Genomic DNA, 21179 nt, shown 5'->3' with positions numbered 1-21179 from the left:
GATATGTGACTCCATACACAAGAAGGATGGGGAGAGAGGGAATTGTGGAGGTTTGAAAAACTTGGGTTTAAAACAAATTCATTTGAAAAATTAGAGTTTAAAAATATTTTGAGTAAATGCGTAGCGAAAAAGCAAAGTAAAGATAAATACTTGAAAATAAAAGAGTTAAGGAAAGAGAAATAACACCGGATAATTATACAAGTTCGAAAAAGAAGAACTAATTTTGTCCTAAAAAATTATTCTTGAGAGTATCCCATAAACTTGAGAGTTTTTATAAGGTTGTTCCCATGAACCCTCTTATAAAAGGAAATAAAGTTTTAAGGCTAACTTCTAACCAAACAACGAATAAGGCTTATAGCGTCTCCAAACTAAACATAGATTTTGCAAAAGCCGATCTCGAGCCAAGATGGAGTTTTGAGTTGGCTATCCTCCAAACTGAATCGAGGTTTTACACAGGATGACCACAAATCAAACTGAGATTTTTATCGGGATGATCTCAAACCTACTAAGCTTTTATATCGGACTGAAATTAGAAAACAAATGGGATTTTATATCAGGCGGGTCTCAAACAAATACACTTTTTAATTGGACTGAGTTCAAGAACTGTTGTGAAGTTTTTATTGGATGATCTTAACGAATTAAAAGAGAGTTTTTCATCAATGGTGGTGCTCACGAACCAAATGGAGACTTCCTAAGACAATCCCCCAAACAAGAGCTTTAAACTTGTTTAGTTTGCAACCAAAATATTAACATCCTATGGAAGAATTATTTACACAAGAGAAAATTCATTCTTGATAAATTTATAATTGTTCCCTCACTCAGAACAATATTCCTCACTTAGACTCAAGAACACTCTCAAATTAAAGTATTATGACTAAAATATATGAGAAAAAATGAGAGAAATGAAAAGTGAACATTTTCACATTTTTTAGTTGTGAAAACAGTGATAGAGAATATCTTTATTTATAGGCCAAGACATGATATAAATTTGGAAACAATCCATGAGCCTAGTCAACATCCTAATCAATTAGGCTAATCTAGTTGACACCTCAAATAATTGATTATTGGGGTCCAGAATAAAAAGTTTTGATATAGAGTCGTTACCAATCATTGAGAGAATATCATAATTGATTAAAGACTCATTTACTCATTATCTATTAGATTAGGAAAAAGATATAATCAACTAGACAGTTAGAAAATTTCTCCTAATCAATTAAATACTCCTTTAATCAAGTGACTAGGTCTTAAAAATATTTATCCAAATAAGACTACCCTAAGACTTGTCTGGTGCCAAATTTTATTAAAGATTGATCTAAAGAAGACTTTGCATAAAATATTGTGTTTTTAAAAAACATATTAAAATATTTATTACTTTTTTTAGGTTTGACATAGTAAAAATATTTAGTATTTTTTTATAAGTTAGATCTGACTTTTATCTGTAATTAAAACATATTTTTCGATGTATCTCCAATCCAGTATATACATTAGAGAAATAAATAAGCTAATCTATAAATACTATAGAATAGATCCATTCTTTTTCATTAAATTATTTAAAATTAAAATAGATCTAAATTGTAAAAGGAAGAGAGGTTGGATCGGGGGTCTATAACTTGGGATCCTAAGTGGAGACGTTCTTTTTTTGTTCATGAAGAATCTCTAGTTGCTGAATTTTTCTCTTATCTCAGAGATGTTCGTATTTCTACAAAGCATGATTTGTAGAGGTAGAGTCATGTTATAGATGGCTCCTTCTCTATGGTCTTCACGTATCAAGCCCTTGCTGAGAGTGGTGTATCGTTTGTTGAGAGTGGTGAGTTTGCGCTTTCAAACCTTTATGATACTTGGGACAATTAGGCCCCATATAAGGTGCGTGTTTTCTCTTGGCAACTACTGTGAGATAGATTTCCTTCTAAGGAAAATCTATTTAAGCGAAATGTTATTACCGATCTTGACGTGACTTTGTGTGCTTTTTGTGGAGATCATGCAAAGTCAGCATCTCATTTGTTTGTGAATTGTAATATGGTTGCTAGTGTCTAGTATAGGATTTTCTGGTGGTTAGGTGTGCACTTGACTTTGCCTAGGGACATTAGTCTTGTCTTTGAGTTTTTTTATTTCTTTGTATCCTAGGGTTAAGATCAAGGGTATATTTATTCTGATTTGGCATGCTGTGGTGTAGACTATTTGGTTGACTCGTAATGATAAGATTTTCACTAATATATCATCTAATGTGAAAGAGTTGGCGGATAAAAATAATTTTTTTAACTTGGAGCTGGTTCCATCATAAATCCAACTAGCTATTTATCCTTCAATGATTGACTTCATAATCCTATCATTTGTTTGATCCAATAGCGGATCAAGATTCTTGGGTTGGCTTCCTAGTTTGATGTTGTTGGTGTTGCTCCTTGTGGCTCTTGTTCTTTTGTTAATGGTTTAGTGATCTGAGTTCTATCTTGTTGTTGTTGGGCGGCTTATTGTTGTGGCTTCTCTATTTTTATTTTTTGGTGTTGGTTGATTGTGATTTTCTTTTTTGGTGTAATTTTCTTTTGTTTTATTTTTGTTTAGTGGTTGGTTTTCTGGCTTTTTGTTTCTTGTTTCATCACTTCTTGTACCTTTATTTTCCATGTACTCTTTTTGCTTTAGCCTTTTTTATTATATTATTTTACCATTAAAAAACCCCTTAAATAGTTAGGGTTATACAAGGGTGTACATGGGATGGGCCAACCCACAAAATTCGGTCAAACCCACCCAAAAAAATCCGGTCAAACCTAATACCCAATCTAAAAAACCCATTTAAAAATTTGGGTTTCGGGTAAAACTGGACCCCAAATCCAAAAATCCCACTGACCCACTAATCAAATATTCATTACTACAATTTTGATGAATATTAACTTAGTTGTTACAATTTTAGTCTCTTAACATAGTATTTTAGTGAACCATGACTTTAACTAATTTTGAATGTTTCACTCTTTAGATATTTTGATGTTAATACAATTTTATGTCATGCAACATTAACTTGTTTATAGTATTTTATGATAATTTTTATTAATTGATGATATCATTTATTATTTTATGATGCTAAAAGATAGTAAAAATATGTTATCTAATTTTTTAAGGAGATAAAATATTGAGTAATATTTATTTTAAAAAATATGATGACTCATCATTTAGTTATTTAATATTAATAAAATAGAAAAGTTATTTGGATAACCCACTACCAACTCAACCCAACTCGAAAAATTAGTGAGGTTGTCCAAATCGACTCATTAATGTAATAGATGGTTATTTTACTTCACTCAAACCGGAGTGTCTTATATAAATTGGGTATTAGGTTTGGCCAAACTCAAACTAAACTGACCCACATACACCCTTTATACTAAACTGGACCGTGTGTCTTTATAAGAAATTAAAGTAACATAAAATTTGAACATTAAGATTCTCTTTATTTGAAGTATTTTTTGTTTTTCATTTTAAAAAAATATACTTAAAATTTATTTCCATTTTCATTTTTAAGTATATTTTATAAAAATAAAAGCAGAAAACACTTAAACTAAACATAACCTAAAATAACAAGTAGTGACAAATACTAACAACACCCCTTTAAAACTAATAAAATATATTAAGTCAATTTGGTATTTTTTTAATTTACTTTGGACTTTCATTTTGACTGATTATCAATATTTTTGGGCTGAACGAGATCCTTGTCCTCAAGGTTCACTCTTGCCTTGTCACCTGGTGTCAAGACACAAATGAGAGAAGTAATGCCAAAATTTTGAATCAATGGATAAGAATTTGTCTTGGACACTTAGTTTGGATCTTATAGTTGAGAGTGAGTATGTCTACGTGAAGGCAGGGACTATGGGACACATGGTTGAAATGGGTTGGGATGATCTGAAGAGAAGGATAGTGTGAGACATGTGACAGAAACGAATTGGCTCGTGTATGTTGCGTAACCAAAGGGGGAAGGGTAGATTTTAAGAAAAATTCTCGTTATTTTACAGATGATCTGTTTTTTTTCCGGAAGAATCCTAATGAACTTATGAATGATAGTGTCGAAAAATAAAAGTGCAGAAAGAAGAAATGAGACACAAGAGTTAGGAAAAAAGTCATATTTTGGTACCAAGGAAAAATGAAAACAAAAGCTACCATTAGAAATTGATCTTTAATCATTGTAAGTTTCATGTCTTGCTTTTTAATTGTAATAGTTATGATTCTCTTAAGGATGTGGAGATAGTTATCTTAAGTTACATTCTCTTTAGATGATTTTACCCTTATAATATGAAACCATGTGATATTACTTGATTGTCTTTATAATCAACCTTTGTTTGATAGATTATATAATTTTATTTGAGTTACAAACACAAGTACACTCACTTTATCCTTGTATGAAATTAATACAATCTTCGTGGATACGATAATTTACTAACCACCTTGTGATTTTTGTTGGCATATCTACTGCAATACGTTTTTACTATAAATAAAATGGAAACATTATCGGGGATTGTCAATCACTTCAAAAAGGCAAGAAAGAACGATTGTACTTGTATTTAGCGCATTTAAATTATATTTCTATCTTATTTTATGTTCTATTTTACTTTTAGCTTTATTCTCCTTGATACTACTGAGGGTATTTGATTGTTTAGTTTATGTGTAGTGCAAGATCATAAGATTTGTAATTTGATCAAAAAATCGAAATAACCATAAGGGAATCCGACAGGCTATTTGTGTAACTAGTAATAAGAGAAAAAGATAGGTGAACCAATTGTATGTACATTAGGATATTTCAGGCGACGAGCAACTGAAGAAGAAGTGGCTTACAAATTCCAATAGAAAAATCCATGCTACTTTGATATAAAATATTATTATTTCAAGATTAAGAGACAACCACTACGCAAAATAAGGGAAAAGAGGGCGCTTATTTTGGCCTATAACAGCGCTTTTAAGCGCCCTCTAATCTGGCGCTGGCATAGGTAAAGACAGCGCTTTGTTCTCCTGGAGAAAGCGTTGTCTAAAGTGGCCACATTATAGTGCGCTTTAAGAAAAAAGCGCCCTCTGGAGTGGTCCATAAAGGGACACCTTAGAGGGCGCTTTCTGGAAAAAGCGCCCTCTAAAGTTGTCAGTGTAAAGTGTTTAGAGGGCGCTTTCTGGAAGAAGCGCCCTCTAAAGTTGTCATTGTAAAGTGTTTAGAGGGCGCTTTCAGGAAAAAGCGCCCTCTAAAGTTGTCAATGTAAAGTGTTTAGAGGGCGCTTTCAGGAAAAAGCGCCCTCTAAAGTTGTCAATGTAAAGTGTTTAGAGGGCGCTTTCTGGACAAAGCGCCCTCTAAAGTGTTAGTTATTTTAAAAAAATTTGTTTGAAAAACAGTGGATATATATTTAATTGGTAACCTGTTCGCATGCTGCAAAAGTGTAAAATTCATATTGATTTCATCCTTTAATCCAATGTTATACACCATTAATCCATTGACATATACAACATGAATCCATTTATATACAACATTAATCCTCCATATATACAACATTAATATATGATTCTTTGATCAACAATATACAACAACATATTCTCAAAGTACTACAATTAAGAGAATAAAACATAGCAACCAACACCCAGTGACCACTGTATCCAAAAGCTGTCTAGTAGTTCTAACCAATACTAAACAAAAACGCTCATCCACCCATGGTGGCAAACATGTTCTGTATATCCAAAAGCTGTCTAGTAGTTCTATCGCACATCCATACAAAATAAGGCTCAACCAAAACAACAAATGGCAGCATAAGTAGTCCCCTGCAAAAAGAACACGTCCAAATGCAAATAACACAGAACTGTCAAAAGGCGATTGAGCAACAAATAGTAAACAATGGCATAAAGTTAAATGACATAGCTAATATTACCTGAATTCCTGCATGGCTGTTAAGGTAAAAATCAAATTCCCTAGGGTGACAAACGCTGGTGTCTACCACGGTTCCTTTGACAATTTAGAACAACAAAATCAGCAAAACGTGATAAATTCAAATGATAATATATACCAGTTGCGTTGAGAAATATATTGAAAAAACCTGGCATAATATTTCCACTTCTATCGGTCTCTTTGGGGTTGACAGGAAAGAGACGGGTGTGATGTCTCTTTTGGACCACTACAAAAGTAACTTTAGGTAGATACCCATCCTCTATTGAGACACAAGCCTGATGAAAAAAAATTAAAAATTAAACGCAGAGAATTTAGTGGTGTATTTTATGAACGACAAAGTAACAAGAAATCAACTTTGAGAAGTCCTAAATTCTGCCTACAATACAGGGCTGCAAAGTTGATGCAACAAAAAACATATAACAATATATGGTAAGTACCTGTATCTCCGATCATATTTTTTCTTTGCCAACCTTCAAGTCCGGACTTCTCCAATTATCACATGTAATCGGAATATGTTGTCGAACAAGGAAACCAATGTAACTTGCCAACATTGAACCCTTATCTTTTGAAGATAGAATTGATATATGTTTAGATGGACATGTTCCATTGTCGTAGAGGGATACTTTCAAATATCCAGCATCATCATCTACGCGAATGAGGCTTGACGACAATAGAGCATCTCCATCTAAACAAATATCCAGCATCATCATTTTACCTGTAAAAAAGAAAACAATTAAAATCAGATGACAAATGTAAAAACAATTAAAATCATAAAAGTCATTTTACCTGTAATAAAGAAAACAATTAAAATCATTTGACCTGTACCTTTTTCACTAAGTTCTCTTTCTTTTCTTGGTTGGAATATGTTCTACATGTCTCTTAACAACACGGACGGTTGGATTGATCCAAATACCCTCATTATGATCATTTCTAATATATGAATCATTTGATATAATATTCTCATCTTGATCATTTCTGGTAAACGATTCAATCTCAACATCAATATCACCTTGATCTCCAGTGTTTTCATCAATTACTTTGTTGGAAAAAAGAACTATAGACCATTTCGTACTTTTCGGATCATTGACATAGAACACTTGTCTAGCTTGAGAGGCTAGAATAAAAGACTCATCTTTGTATCCCACCCTATTAAGATCCACTTGCAAAAATCCTGACTTATCCATTCGAATGCCGTTATTATTTTCAACCCACTTGCAACCAAATATAGGAATCTGAAACTTCTCATAATCAAACACCCAAATGCGCTCGATAACACCAAAATACGACAAATTTGCAAATTTGGGGTTTAAGTCCTTCACACTTGATATGTGCATTGCTTCAGCTACCACGGTGACACCACTATTCTGCATAGTACTTTTATCATCTTGTTCTTTGGTATAAAATGTGTATCCATTAATCGCGTATGCGCTATAAGAAAAAACATGGAAACTTGGACCATATGCTAAGCATCTCAACCTTTCTGTTATTGAAGCGGGATCTGAATAATACTTTGAATAAATATGATCCTTAAACCAAGGTATAAAACATCGATTGTGCTCTCGTACTATCCAATTTTCATTTCTATTGGGATTTAAACCTCGGAGAACATCCTTGTGAATTTCAACATACGGCTCAACCTCATTCTCATTGTGCAGAACATACAAATGCACTTGATCCCGTTCGACCCTTGATACTGCCACGATTTTATTTCCAATTAGATTTTTTCCTTCTTTCTTTTCGACAAGCTGAGACTTGGGGAGTCCGATTGACTGAACATTAGACAAATATTCAGTACAAAACTCAATCGCTTCTTCAACAATGTATCTTTCAACCATACAACCTTCTGGTCGACTTCGGTTCTTCACGTACCCTTTTAATATTTTCATATAACGTTCAACAGGGTACATCCATCTCATATAAGCTGGTCCACACAATTGTGTCTCTTTCACAAGATGAACAACTAGATGTACCATTATGTCAAAAAATGATGGAGGAAAAAACATTTCAAGCTCACACAAAGTAATAACGATTTCTTTTTACAACATTGGTAAGATCGCAGGATTGATCACCTTACTGCAAATTGACTTGAAGAAAGAACACAACTTAGTTATAGAGCTTCTTACTTTTTCTGGAAGAATAGAACGTATACCTATTGGGAGAAAATGTTCCATTATAACATGGCAATCATGGGTCTTTAAACTCTTTAACTTGAGGTCTTTCATAGACACAAGTCTTCTAATATCTGAAGAGTACCCTTCTGGAACTTTAACTTCACTTAGAAACTTACACAATGTTTTTTTCTCCTTTCTAGATAGAGTATAAGCAGCAGGCGGTAGATATGTTCGTTTTCCTTTCTTCAAGGGTCCTAATTCAGTTCTTATTCCCATCGCTATCAAGTCCTTTCTTGCCTTAAGGCCATCCTTAGACTTTCCTTGTATATTGAGTAACGTGCCAATAACACTTTCAAATACATTTTTTTCAATATGCATAACATCAAGAAAATGTCTCACATACAAGGACTTCCAATACGGCAATTCAAAAAAAACTGACCTCTTCTTCCACCCACTTTTGACAAGTGTGTGGGCAAAAGGCTTGCCAAACTGAGTATCCAAATCTTTCACCTTTTCAAAAATTTGATCACCCGTCAATATAGGTGGAGCTCTGCCTTGTTCTGTCTCTCCATTGAACGCCTTTCTCCATCCACGGTAGTGATGATTTGAATTTAAGAATCTCCGATGACCGAGAAAGACATTCTTCTGACCAAACTCCAAGCGCTTCCAATCTGTTTTATCTTCACAAACAGGACACGCACATTGACCTTTTATGCTATACCCTGATAGATTTCCGTATGCTGGAAAATCATTAATTGTGCCAAACAACATCGCCCTCAAGTTGAAACTTTCTTTCCTATATCCATCATAAACCTCCACACCGGTCTCCCACAAAATCTTTAAATCTTCGATTAAGGGCTTCAAGTACACGTCTATGTCATTCCCTGGTTGTTTAGGTCCAGAAATCAACATAGACAACATCATGTACTTACGCTTCATACATAGCCATGGAGGTAGGTTATAAATCATAATAATCACATGCCATGTACTGTGTGAGATACTCTGGATACCGTGTGGGTTCATTCCATCAGTAGATAATGCCAAGCGAAGGTTTCTTGATTCTTCTCCAAATTCAGGATAATCATTATCAATTTTCAACCACTGTGGTGAATCTGCCGGATGTCGATACTTTCCATCTATAATTCTTTCATCTGCATGCCAGGTCAAGTGTCTTGAATCGGTTTCACTACGAAACATGCGTCTAAATCTCGGAATAACAGGAAAATACCACAAGACCTTTGCTGGAGATAACTTGTTCTTATATCGCGAGACACCGCATTTAGGACACTCATTTAACGATGCATACTCATTTCGAAACAAAACGCAATCGTTTGGACATGCATGTATCTTATCATAGCTCATGCCAATAGAGCACAACATCTTTTTGGTCTCATATGTTCGATTGGGAAGAACATTATCCTCAGGAAGCATATCTTTCAAAAGGGCTAATAACTCTGTGAAACTTTTATCCGACCACCCATTGCCCGCCTTTAAGTTGTACAACTTTAATACCGCAGACAATCTTGTGAATTTAGTGCAACCATCATACAAAGGTTTCTCTGCATCACTTACCAACCTCTCAAACATTTCGGGACAATCCTTAAGATCTCCTTCAAGTGCTTCTGCAATCTCTTCAACTCGATCACAATCGTATGTATCTGCGCCACTATAGTTTGAGGCATAGGTCGTACTATCCCCCGGTTCAACATTCTCGTTACTTTTCTCACCATGCAAATTCCAACATGTATAACTTCGATCAATTCCATGCCTCATTAGATGCGATGTCAACTGAACTGCGTCAACCCGTTTCCCATAACAACAACCCAAGCAAGGACATATCATTCTACTGGGGTCTTCGGCGTGCGCAACGGCAAACTTAACGAATTCTGATACCCCATTCTCGTACTCTCTCGACAATCGATTGGAAGACATCCATGTATTATCCATTACTAATTAGAATAAATAAAAAACAATTTCAGAAGAGTTCAAACACATTCGGACCTAGGTTTCTAATGATACTGGTGTTGACACAAAATCAGATGTTCATAGGTCGTATAACCCATTGCATCCGCAATCATGGTCACTAAAAACCAACCGTCAATTTCCTAGTGCATCCGCTATCATGGTCGAAACAAACATAGAAGGAGGAAACGCGCAGTAATAAGGTAAAATAGAAATTGGGCAAAGCTAAAACAAAGCAATAACATAAAACAGTAATTGGGAAAAGCGTGTACCTTTGATTGGTAGAAGGAGGAAACGCGCATGTAGATCTAACAGAGGTGGAAGGAAAACGCCTCAGAACCCTAACATGAAAAAGAACGCTAATAACAGATAGTGAAATAACAAAACGCGCAGTATGTTATAATTTTAATGTTTACTAAAGGGGACATTAGAGGGCGCTTGTGGAAAAAAAGCGCCCTCTAAAGGGGGCCTAAGAGGGCGCTTATGAAAGCGCTCTCTAAGGCTTTCCAGAAGCGCTTTATAAACTGGAAATGTACATGGACTTAGAGAGCGCTTTTTCAAAAGCGCCCTCTAAGGGTAACCTTAGAGGGCGCTTTCACAAAAGCGCCCTCTATTGTTGTCCCTCCATTTTTTTTTGGCTTCACTTTAGAGGGCGCTTTGTTACAAAAGCGCCCTCTAAAGGGGGCCTAAGAGGGCGCTTCTAAAAGCGCTCTCTAAGGCTTTCCAAAAGCGCTTTATAAACTGGAAATGCACATGGACTTATAGAGCGCTTTTTTAAAAGCGCCCTCTAAGGGTAACCTTAGAGGGCGCTTTCTAAAAAGCGCCCTGTATTGTTGTCCCTCTATCTCCTCCTTATTTTTTCGCTTCACCTTAGAGGGCGCTTTATTACAAAAGCGCCCTCTAAAGTGCGCTGTCTATTCCAGTTGTTCGCTCCTTATTTTTTCTCTTCACTTTAGAGTGCGCTTTTGTAATAAAGCGCCCTATAAGGGGCGCTGTCTATTCCAGTTTTTGGCGTAGTGAACCCATCAGATGGAACTGCTATGATGGATCCTTATGAGCACCTGACATGATTTAAAGAGACATGTATATTTTGTAATCTAACTAGAGTAAGTGGAAGTCAAAAGAGACTTCGTTTGTTTTCTTAAACACTTACAGGATGAGCTAAAGACTGAATATGAACATTGTTGAGTAAGACGATAACTACCTAGGGTGAACTCAAAAATTTGTTTCTCGAGAGATTCTACACAATAAACAAGTTTATGGACAAGATGGTTGACATTACAAGGTTTGAGCACGGAGAGACTGAATCTCTCCATGACACATAAGAAATGTATAAATATGATAAAACATTGTCCTTCACATAACATTGATGATTTGGCAGAGGTTCCATGTTTTACAAAAGGGTTTCGTGGAGACTCAAGACTACTATTGGATGCTTTAGATGGAGCCACCATGTTGATTAAATCTACCATAAATATTAATATATTTGATTGAGAATATGTCCTAAAATGAATATTGTGCATTTCTTGAAAAAAACGTTAGAAGAAAAGTAAATGAATCAATGGAGACTCAGAATCCGAGACCACAACAATAATATTTAAATCAACAACAAGAGTAATCAAACCAACAACAACCTTCACATCAATATTATAAACCACCTCGTCAAAGACATCATCAAAGATACTAGAATAATAGAAAACAACAACAATTCCAAGAGCATAATCAACAACCTAATTAGGCGAGGAAACCTTCTTAGATGGAGGATACCTTTAATTAGTTCATGCAAACATCAACAGATAATTTCAAAAATCTTTAGCTAAACCAAGAAACTAGTAACAAGAACATTAATGTATCAATATAAAATTTAGAGAGACAAATTGGATAACTCTCAAAACAATTGACGGATAAGGGAATAGAACTGAAAACCCCGATAATAATGAAAAATGTTATGTTGTGAGTGTTAGAAGAGATATGTTTATTATGATTTTAAAACCTAAGCATCATAGAAGATAATTATCTGGAAAATAAACAAAGTGGTGAGTGATTATGGAGAAAAAAATGAGTAGAGTAGAAAAATGATGGAGCATAAAGAAAGAAACCAGAGAAAAAAAATATGAGTTTAGGAGAGAAAAATAAGGGGAAAGAGAATTTAGCCCTTAAGCCATCATACCCATATTTACAAAAGAAAGATCCTAAAGAAGGGCAATATAGGAAAATTTTCACATTGTTCAACAATTTACAAGTGGTTATACCATTCTCATAAGCACTTCAACAAATTCATGTGTATGCTGAAATATTGAAATAACTCCTAACAAAGAAGAGGCAATTTCCGACCAACGAAAGAGTGAAATTGTCGAAAGAATGTAAAACAGACATTTAACAAAAGCTTCCACTAAAACACCATAATCCATAGAGCTTTAATATACCTTGCACAAAACAATTAAAAATTATATGAGCACTATGTGACTTAGGGGGCAAGCATCAGTTTGATGTTGCTCTTTATGATGAAAAAACTAGGAGGAACACAAGGTCTACAAATATGAAATTGACATTAGCCATTTGAGCAAGACCTAACATTGTTCGAGTGAAATGGATGGCAAAACACATATTAAGTAGTTTAATGAAATTAAAGGTTCAATATGAATTATTATTTTTTGTTTGGAGATCAATATGAATTCTGAATTTAAGATAATCGATCAAAAATGTATTTTAACCAAAATATCTAACTCTCTTTTAAATCTTCCAATTAGGGGTGAGAATATATTGGATCGATGTCGAGTTCTCACCAATAATCGAACTCAGTATTCTCTGAATCTTCATTCCTTAGTAGGAATTCGTTTAGCAGTCGAGCCTAAGTGTTTGGTTGGCTAACTCTATATTTTTGATGTAATACAACTCAATTTATTGATATAATTCAATTAATTACATATTTTGCACACCATATACTTAGAAATTAATCACATTAATCACATTTAATTTAAGGTGTTTTTGATTAGGGATAGGGATGGGAAGGTAGACGAAACTAATTCTATTAATTACATACTTTGCATACCCTATAGTTAGAAATTAGCTGCTGCATTAGTCACACTTAATTTAAGGTCTCTTTGATTAGGGGTAGGGGTGGGAAGATAGACCAAACTAGTTCAATTAATTACATATTTTGCATACCCTATACTTAAAAACTAGTTGCATTAGTCACACTTAATTTAAGGTCTCTTTGATTAAGGGTAGGGGTGGGAAGATAGACAAGTAAAAGTAGCTTACGGTCTAGCTACATAAAGACTAATCCAAGGGAAAGAGGTGGGAAACATTTAACTCTCTTTCAAATCTCCCAAAGTGAATATTAATATCCCAAACTAAATCTAATTAAAATAGATTTTTTTTTATCAAACTTAAGGGGTAATTACAAATATAAATTTTGTTGTCATGTCTGATAAAAATTACTGATAAATTTTATTCAAAAAAATTTGAAACTTCACTTTTTTTTTTGTTATATCAGAAACTTCACCTATGGCTTTAAGATTTCTTTTAAAATTTATAACAAAAAATATTAAAATCTAGAAAAATTCTTTAGCCGACAACTAAGTAATTAAATTTTAAGTCGTAAAATCTTTGTCATAAATTTTTACCATAAATTGTTCAACCTTATTTTTCTTCTAAAGCAATTGAAAAGAAATATTGAATACATAATCTTACAAGTCTTATTAATCAACTCACTTAGAAGCTATTTAGAGACATCCAATTACAGAAGTGTGTGTATAAACCTACGATATTGAGTTATTCATCAAAATGAAATTTTGGGAACTAAACAAAAAAAAAGTTAAAATATTTTTATTAAAGTAGTTCTTAAATTTAATTCAGTTCAACTTATACACAATCACAAACACATGATGAATCAAACATATTGATATTAGCAACATGATCACAAAACAAAAATGGTCAACTAGTCCACATTAGTACTTCCTTGAAGAAAGAAAAAGAAGATCAATAAGCCATATTAAAAAAGTGATTAAGCCATATTAAAAAAGTGATTATCAACAAGTTGAACAATATCCAACAATACATTATTATCATCATCATGATCATCAATACAATAATGGCTATAGGTTTATCACAATCCTGCCAACATATACAACATTGCAACATCCTTAACCATAGAATCAAATATCAAAACAAAAGAGACTAAAAAACAATCAAATCTAAACCTTTTCATCATTCTGATTCTGTTCCAATTCCACTTCAGAAACCTCTGTTACCCTTCTTCTACACAAAGAAACCATGAAAATCCACATAACACCTTTCACAATTCTCACCATTCCAATTGTAACAGTTAAATAATACAACCACCATCCAACAAATTCCTCAATTCCAACACCCATCAAATCTTGTTCTTTTTCTGTTTCACTCATAAAACCCAATTTCTCAATCTCCTCTCTCAACTTCCACCACCACAATGTTCCTAAACAACCAGCAACAACCACTTTCTCAACCCATAGTCTCTCTCTTTTTCCATTACCAAAAACAGTGTCATCCACCACTGGTCTCACAACAACTCTTGACCAAATTTGTGTTGTCTCGTGTAACCCCAACAGGAATATCATTCTGCTTAAGAAGCTTCTCTCAACACCACCGAAAACATCGTTGTCGGAGTCGAAAACTCCAGCTGCAATGCTTGCTTCAATTCCCAAACCAACACAAATTTGAAAAACACAGAGAAGAATCCATTTCCATGATATATCAAGACGAGTTCGAAGAACTAAAGAATTCGATGAATCATTCAAAAGGGTGATTTTTCCCATTAAGCCATTGATCAAAGTAGCTACACTTACAATAGAAACAAGAACATAGAGAATACATGGGGAGGTGTGTATAGCAAAAGAGAAAATATAAGGTAAGCGTTGTTGTGAGTAGATTTCAAGGTGGAATTTAGCACCAGAGAGACTAGATAAGAGAAGAAAAGAAAGAGGGAGGAGAAGAGTGAGGATTGAGATGGTGAGGAGATGGAAGATTGCTCTAGGGGTGTAGATAGTAATAACATAGTTGAAGAAGAACTCTTTGGATTTTTCTTGCCAACCCATTTGTTTTAGAATGAAGCAATTAATGTTGAATTGAAGAAAAATAATCACTTTCTTCTTAATTCACAAGCTAAAGGGAATTTGAAGATTAAGTAAAGGTGTGTATCTCTTTATGTATGTGACTTGTTAACTATATTGTTTGGAAATGAAATTTATTAAGTGGTTACCACGTCCATTGGTTACTTAGTTGACATTTTAAAGGACATGGTGTTGTTGATTGATTCTTTATAACTATAGAGTACTTAATTTAGATCAATCTCCACCATTTTATATTAGTTTATCATTGTTGCATTGGTTTGGTATGAGAAAAGAATATTGGCATGGTTTGAATAATGAGGGCGTTTAATTGGTGCAATTTTGATGGATTAGAGTGGAAAAAGTTTGAAAATTTGAGGAAACCTCTTTGGCTGTTCCGTGGCTCACTCTATGTGGACAGAACATCTATGAATTTGTTTTGTCTATATTTGAAATTACGTACTACGATCAAATATAATGCCAAAACGTTGCAATAATAAATTTGCTACCTTGTAAGTCAAAGAAATTATGAAATGGCCATTTGGGATGAAAGGTGCAGATGCATGATTCTCATGTGGTTAAACGTATTCTTATTTTTAATACAAAACTTGAAAGTTCAAATGCAACCGTGAAAATATTTAATATTTTAATAGGAGGATTGGGAGCGGATATTATATATATATATATATATATATATATATATATATAATATATATTATATATATATATATATATAATATATATATATATAATAATATATATATATATATATATTTTGTGCACTCATAAGACCCAGGAAGAAAGATTCAATAGTAAATATGGAAAGACATATATGGGCCAGTTTGTTTTAGCTTTAAAAAAATAAATTTTTTCTTTATATTTTTGAAAATGGATTTTACAAAAATATTTTTCAAAATATTACAAGTTTTTCTAAATTTATTTTTTATATATTAAAAGATTGAATTGTTCATTGTATAACATAAATATACATTATTGAAGATCAACACGTTAGATATGGTAAGGGATACTCCTCTTCTCCCACCAAATAAAGATGCTTCGACCTTAGTTATTTCTCATACAATTCCAATATCACAAAATATAGCACCTCTAACAGTCATACAAGGGAGCTTCCAAGTTTTTCCAATCTTCCAACCTCCCTTACATCCGTTATAAGGTCAAACTTCGAATCCACATTCATTGCAATCTACGATTCTTGGTCATGAAATGTTCCAGAATCTCCAACCTATAAGTTAGTTTAGGCACACAAGCGGAAAATGATCGGTTGAAAATGTCTATAACCTAGTGCAATAACAAAACCCCCACTTTCTCGCTGAAAGAATACTTTAGATTGAAGAAAACTTGCAGTTCACTTCCCCAAAGAATAATTATGTGCTTAGGACTTGTTTCAGACTGGTCAAGCCGACCCCAAATGGGTTTATACCGACCATACTGATCCCAACAAACAATCAAAGAAAGGTCTTTATTCTTTCATAATCTACCTAATACGTTGAGACTATCATTCTAGTGATCTTCAAAGATCTCAACTATAAAGCATCCAACGACTCTCCGTAATTCACTCCTAAATAATAAAAAGTTAGACATTCCCTCTTTAAATATATAGAGAAGGCCAAAATCAAGTAACAAGTTTCAAATACAATTTTACTTCACTCTTATTCTCTATATATTGACTTGAGTGTTGAAATGCTAACCTTGCAGGGTCCCCAATCCGCTGCGCCGAAAGTCACAATCTGCCACCATCGTCGTTCACATTCTCATTTCTAGTTCTCGAACAGAACATTGACATTGTATGTGAGAAATGACCGTTGATTCCTATAATTTCCACAAAATTCACACTAATTCTCCAACTTTCATAGTTTGTAACCTTTTCCGATCATAGGAAGCATGTACTTGCACTCAAACGCGAGAACCTATCGTGTTTGGACTCAATTTTGCATTATCTCAATCTCCTTTCTTCATATTTCTAGATTATAAATTATTAATTTCATCGATGATGGTTGGATCTAAGGCTACCAGATTCGTCGTTGCACGAGAAGCCACCATTGTCGCTCTAACAATATGAAATCAACCACCTCTTCCGCCGCCTCAAAATGCCATAGATCTTGAAATAGTTGTTGCCCTGCATCTAAATCTAGTTCAAGCTTCGCAAGTAGCAAGATCTATTCAGGAAAATCCAGTAGAGACTCATGTCTTGCCTCCAATTACTCAACTTGAAGACTTGCCTGACCTCTAAACTCTCTAGGAGAACCTCTGTATGCAAGGTGCTAACGAACTATTGAACAACAAGTTTATCATCGTTCAACAACAAAATTCACACGCCTTCGAAATAAGGCTTCAACACCTAGAAGAAAGTCTTCATAACGCTTCTTCCTTCGAAATACAATTGAAGAAGTTGCTTCAAGAAAAACTCAAATTGACGTCCCTAAACCATCTAGGTCGAAGAAAGACAAGGCTCCTTGGCTGAAAGACCGATATAAGAGTAAGAAATACCAGATTCTTTCTCACAGGCTTGGTGGAGATCATATAAATCATGCTCCTTCCCTGACTCAAACATAAACTCATTCAAGAAAGGTACAACCGAAGCACCAGTTATCAGTAAGAATACTGGAGAGTAAGATCCCAAAGTCTATGAAGAAACCGCATAATTGAGCGATTATGACAGGAAAGGGGATCCAAACGAGCATATGCAACTTGTCGATGACCAGATGAGTTACTTCAACACTGACGATGCGTCTAAGTGTACGTTGTTTGCACTAACCTTAGTAGGGTAAACTCAATTGTGGTTCAATGATCTCAAATTCTTGTTGTTCCATGCATGAATGTTTACAAATGTATCTTGGGACGACCTTTGTAGCCATTCTAGACGTTGTCACCTCGCCGATCCACTTCAAGCTTAAATACCATAACCTACAGAGAGAACTGACAACAATCAATGCCAACCTAGAGGGAGCAAATAGGACATACCAGGCACTCTAAAAAACATAGGAAAAGGCATAACCATTGAGCTCAATATCACTTCCCTCATCGGAAAACTAAACAAGATGGGAATTTGTCCTTCAAAAAGTGGCTAAAAAGGCTAAAAAGAGCTAATGAATAAACGACGACATGTCTGCCTGGTTATATTTTTTATTATTTAGTCATCTAAAATACTATGTTTAAATCATTCACTGCTTGGATCCATATCGCTATCAATAGCAAAATAAGTGATGTCTTCTAAAACACTTTTAACTTTGTGACTATGCATAGCAACATGAAATTTGAGGTATGACCAAAGACATTGATGTCCAGCCTAAATAAAGTCAGGGGTACTGTCAGAGACACTTTGTACGTCCCGCTAAAGCAATCAATCCCCCACATAATGTTAGGGGTGTTGTCAGGGTTGTCTTATACGTCCAACTAAAGTAATAAATCCTTTATATAAAGTAATAAATCCTACACATAAAGTCAGGGATACTATCAAAGACGCTTTGTACATCCTTCTAAAGCAATCAATCCCCCACATAAAGTCAAGGATGTTGTCAAAGACGCTTTGTATGTCCGGCTAAAGCAATCAATCTCCCACATAAAGTCAAGGGTGTTATTGATGACGCTTTATATGTTCGTCTAAAGAAATCAATTCCCCAAAGGCAATTACGATCCACCCCATTTGATGATAACAATTCATAGACTCTTAGGGAATAATTTTGCACCCTAATGGTTTTGTCTAGTGTGTAGCTTTTGCTAACAGGTTCCGATTCTGAAGATTTAGAGAGTGACGTTATCAGATTCTGGACCCAACACGCTTTGACTCTAAAGAGATAAAAAAGTGCGCTTTACAAGATTATGTCAAGTTCTGGAACGCTCTTAAACAACGGTTCTAATGAACGTTTCTGCTAAAGCTTCTGACTCTGACTCTGATAGAAGAACCTCTGAAGGTCTGTCAATCTCTCAAGGTTATATGCTCTCAAGTTCTGAAGAATCTAAAGACAATGTTATGAAGTCTCTCTACTCAGTCTTGATCCTTTTAAACATGATTCAACAACATTTATTCAAAAGCCTCTGAAGATTAGAAGAGACGATAAAAAAAAATTACGTGAGAAAAATAGTATACAATACAAGTGAAAATTCTCATTCCACTACACTGATTTTGTGTAATAAGGATTGTACTAATATTTTGTCTCCCACCTTTGCAGACCGCTATGCAAGGTGCCAACTCATTTGTGAAGATTTCTATCCACACTCTCCAACAGAAATTTCCTGGCCTATATAATGAACACTTGGAAGAATGGAAGAAACAGATGATTTTGAACGATTATCAAATATCTCACAACATTTTTGCTGAAATGAATATTATTCTTGTGAATATATAAAATAAAACACACATAGAGCTTTTGTTCGTTTTCGTATGATAAATTCATTGTACTAAAATTTGTGTAATCTATTTTCTTAGAAGCAATCTTATAAACACATTTCTTGTATTTTATTTATTGAGTTTGTATTCCTTAAGAGACTAGGGTTTATTCAGGATTCTCTAGAAGACATTAATGTGTTATCTTGGTGTGTCTGTAATAAGTTGATAATAGTGGATTAAGTCCTTGGACGAAATCACTTTGGCGGGTGGATTGGACTAACTTCGTTTACAGTGAACTAGGATAAAAGTAATTGTCTTCATTTATTTTTGTTCTTGTTTCATCTCTGAGTGTTTTGGATACGAAAAGTTTTGATCTTGGAAGCCCAATTCAAACCCCAATTTCTTGTGTTTCTTGTCACCTTCATTAACCATTCCATACGCAATAGTGGCTTGGCCACATGTCTACATCTGACCAGGTTTTCATCTGGTATGGGGAAGGGGAACCGACCCTTGACCGAGAACGACCGTAATGGCATTCAATAAACTTCGAGGATCACGTTGAATACCTCAAAATATGTATCAAAAAGTAATAAAACTTGTATTCCCCTTTCCATTGTTGCATCCACATCCAATAATCTTCGACGTAAGACCTTGTATGTTTATAAAAACCTAGAGTTATGCACTCGGGATCATGAAAAATGCCTTACAATGTCGGCGTCTAAATAACTTCGAGGGAAGACCTCGTAATTTCACAAAAAGATAAAATCCAGAGCCATGTACTCAGGATAATACAAAAACACCTTAAATAGTGTAGTGTTATATTTGTAAGAGGCCCGACTAGGGCAAAGAGTGTAGGCCTCCCCCAAGAGAGGGGACAATCATATCGCCCTCAGGGAGGTACTACCTCGCCCCAAGGTTTCCTTATCACCCATACATGGGAGATGTGGGATAAGATGTTTTTTTGGGCAGGGAGAAGTCATGTCAATAAGTAACCCACGCCCCCTTGGAAATAGGGATTCAATCATTGACTAGATGGGAGGTGACCTTTCCCTAGGGAACCCTATGCCCAAAGCCTCTATAAATACTTCTCCCCTGAGGAGAAGGATGAACAGGTCTTAACTCATATAGATCACACCCATATACGCTTATATCTAAGCACCTCATTCATATACAGAACCTCTCACCTCAAGTGAGAAGGTCCTCTAAACCACCCCAAAACACCATCATATAGGGCATCTCATCACCGTGGGCAATCTCTAACCACCATACAACATAATATACCTATAAGGTCTCTAAGCATCCCTGCCCTCTACAAGGGTGACATGCACACTTGTACTTTTCGACCAATACAAACAGGTAACAAAGAAATTTCATTCCATAAAGAAGTATTTTATATGAACTTTCCCATTACAAGGTACTATCAAATAAGTACCACACAAAAAAAGGGTCAAGGACCCCGCTGTCATACCCCAAATTTGTCCTACCTTTATTTTACAGTCTATTTATATTTATATTCATATAGTCATTACGTTTAGACACCTACATAAACCGGGTCATTGGTCTAACTTTATGACTTCAATTATCATTCATTTTTTCTCTTTCTTTAAATTTTCATAAGCATACTTCCCCATGACCACTTCATTTGGTCATGGACTCGCATGGACATGCATTAGGCTAGTGTAATAAGAGCTTAAGAATGGATCTCTTTAGGTCACATTTCTTTAGTTATGCCATGGTCACCTTTGCATCTTTTTCATTTACTTCTATAA

The 21179-nt window shown here is 34.6% G+C and overlaps 1 protein-coding gene and 1 long non-coding RNA gene across 2 annotated transcripts; both read right to left on the bottom strand.

The window, feature by feature from the left end:
• Positions 1 to 5670: 5670 nt before the first annotated feature.
• LOC127097814 (uncharacterized) lies at positions 5671 to 6176 on the bottom strand. Its single transcript, XR_007793202.1, has 3 exons — positions 6048 to 6176; positions 5883 to 5956; positions 5671 to 5775 (listed from the first exon to the last, which is right to left on the bottom strand). It is a non-coding gene; the product is annotated as an uncharacterized LOC127097814 (long non-coding RNA).
• Positions 6177 to 14003: 7827 nt separating this feature from the next.
• On the bottom strand, positions 14004 to 15378 carry LOC127097813 (uncharacterized). Its single transcript, XM_051036295.1, has one exon. It carries the CDS (start codon positions 15048 to 15050, stop codon positions 14172 to 14174), a length of 879 nt encoding a protein of 292 aa, XP_050892252.1. The 5' UTR covers positions 15051 to 15378; the 3' UTR covers positions 14004 to 14171.
• Between the last annotated feature and the right edge of the window lie 5801 nt (positions 15379 to 21179).

The sequence above is a fragment of the Lathyrus oleraceus genome, chromosome 6 (genome assembly GCF_024323335.1).
Source record: "Lathyrus oleraceus cultivar Zhongwan6 chromosome 6, CAAS_Psat_ZW6_1.0, whole genome shotgun sequence".
NCBI lineage: Eukaryota > Viridiplantae > Streptophyta > Magnoliopsida > Fabales > Fabaceae > Lathyrus > Lathyrus oleraceus.
The sequence above is the reverse complement of the archived record's forward strand: the minus strand, read 5'-3'. Positions and strand labels throughout refer to the sequence as shown.

Coding starts and splice junctions, on each gene's coding strand:
- LOC127097813 (XM_051036295.1), bottom strand. CDS start 15,050: ATGGGTTGGCAAGAAAAATCCAAAGAGTTCTTCTTCAACTATGTTATT.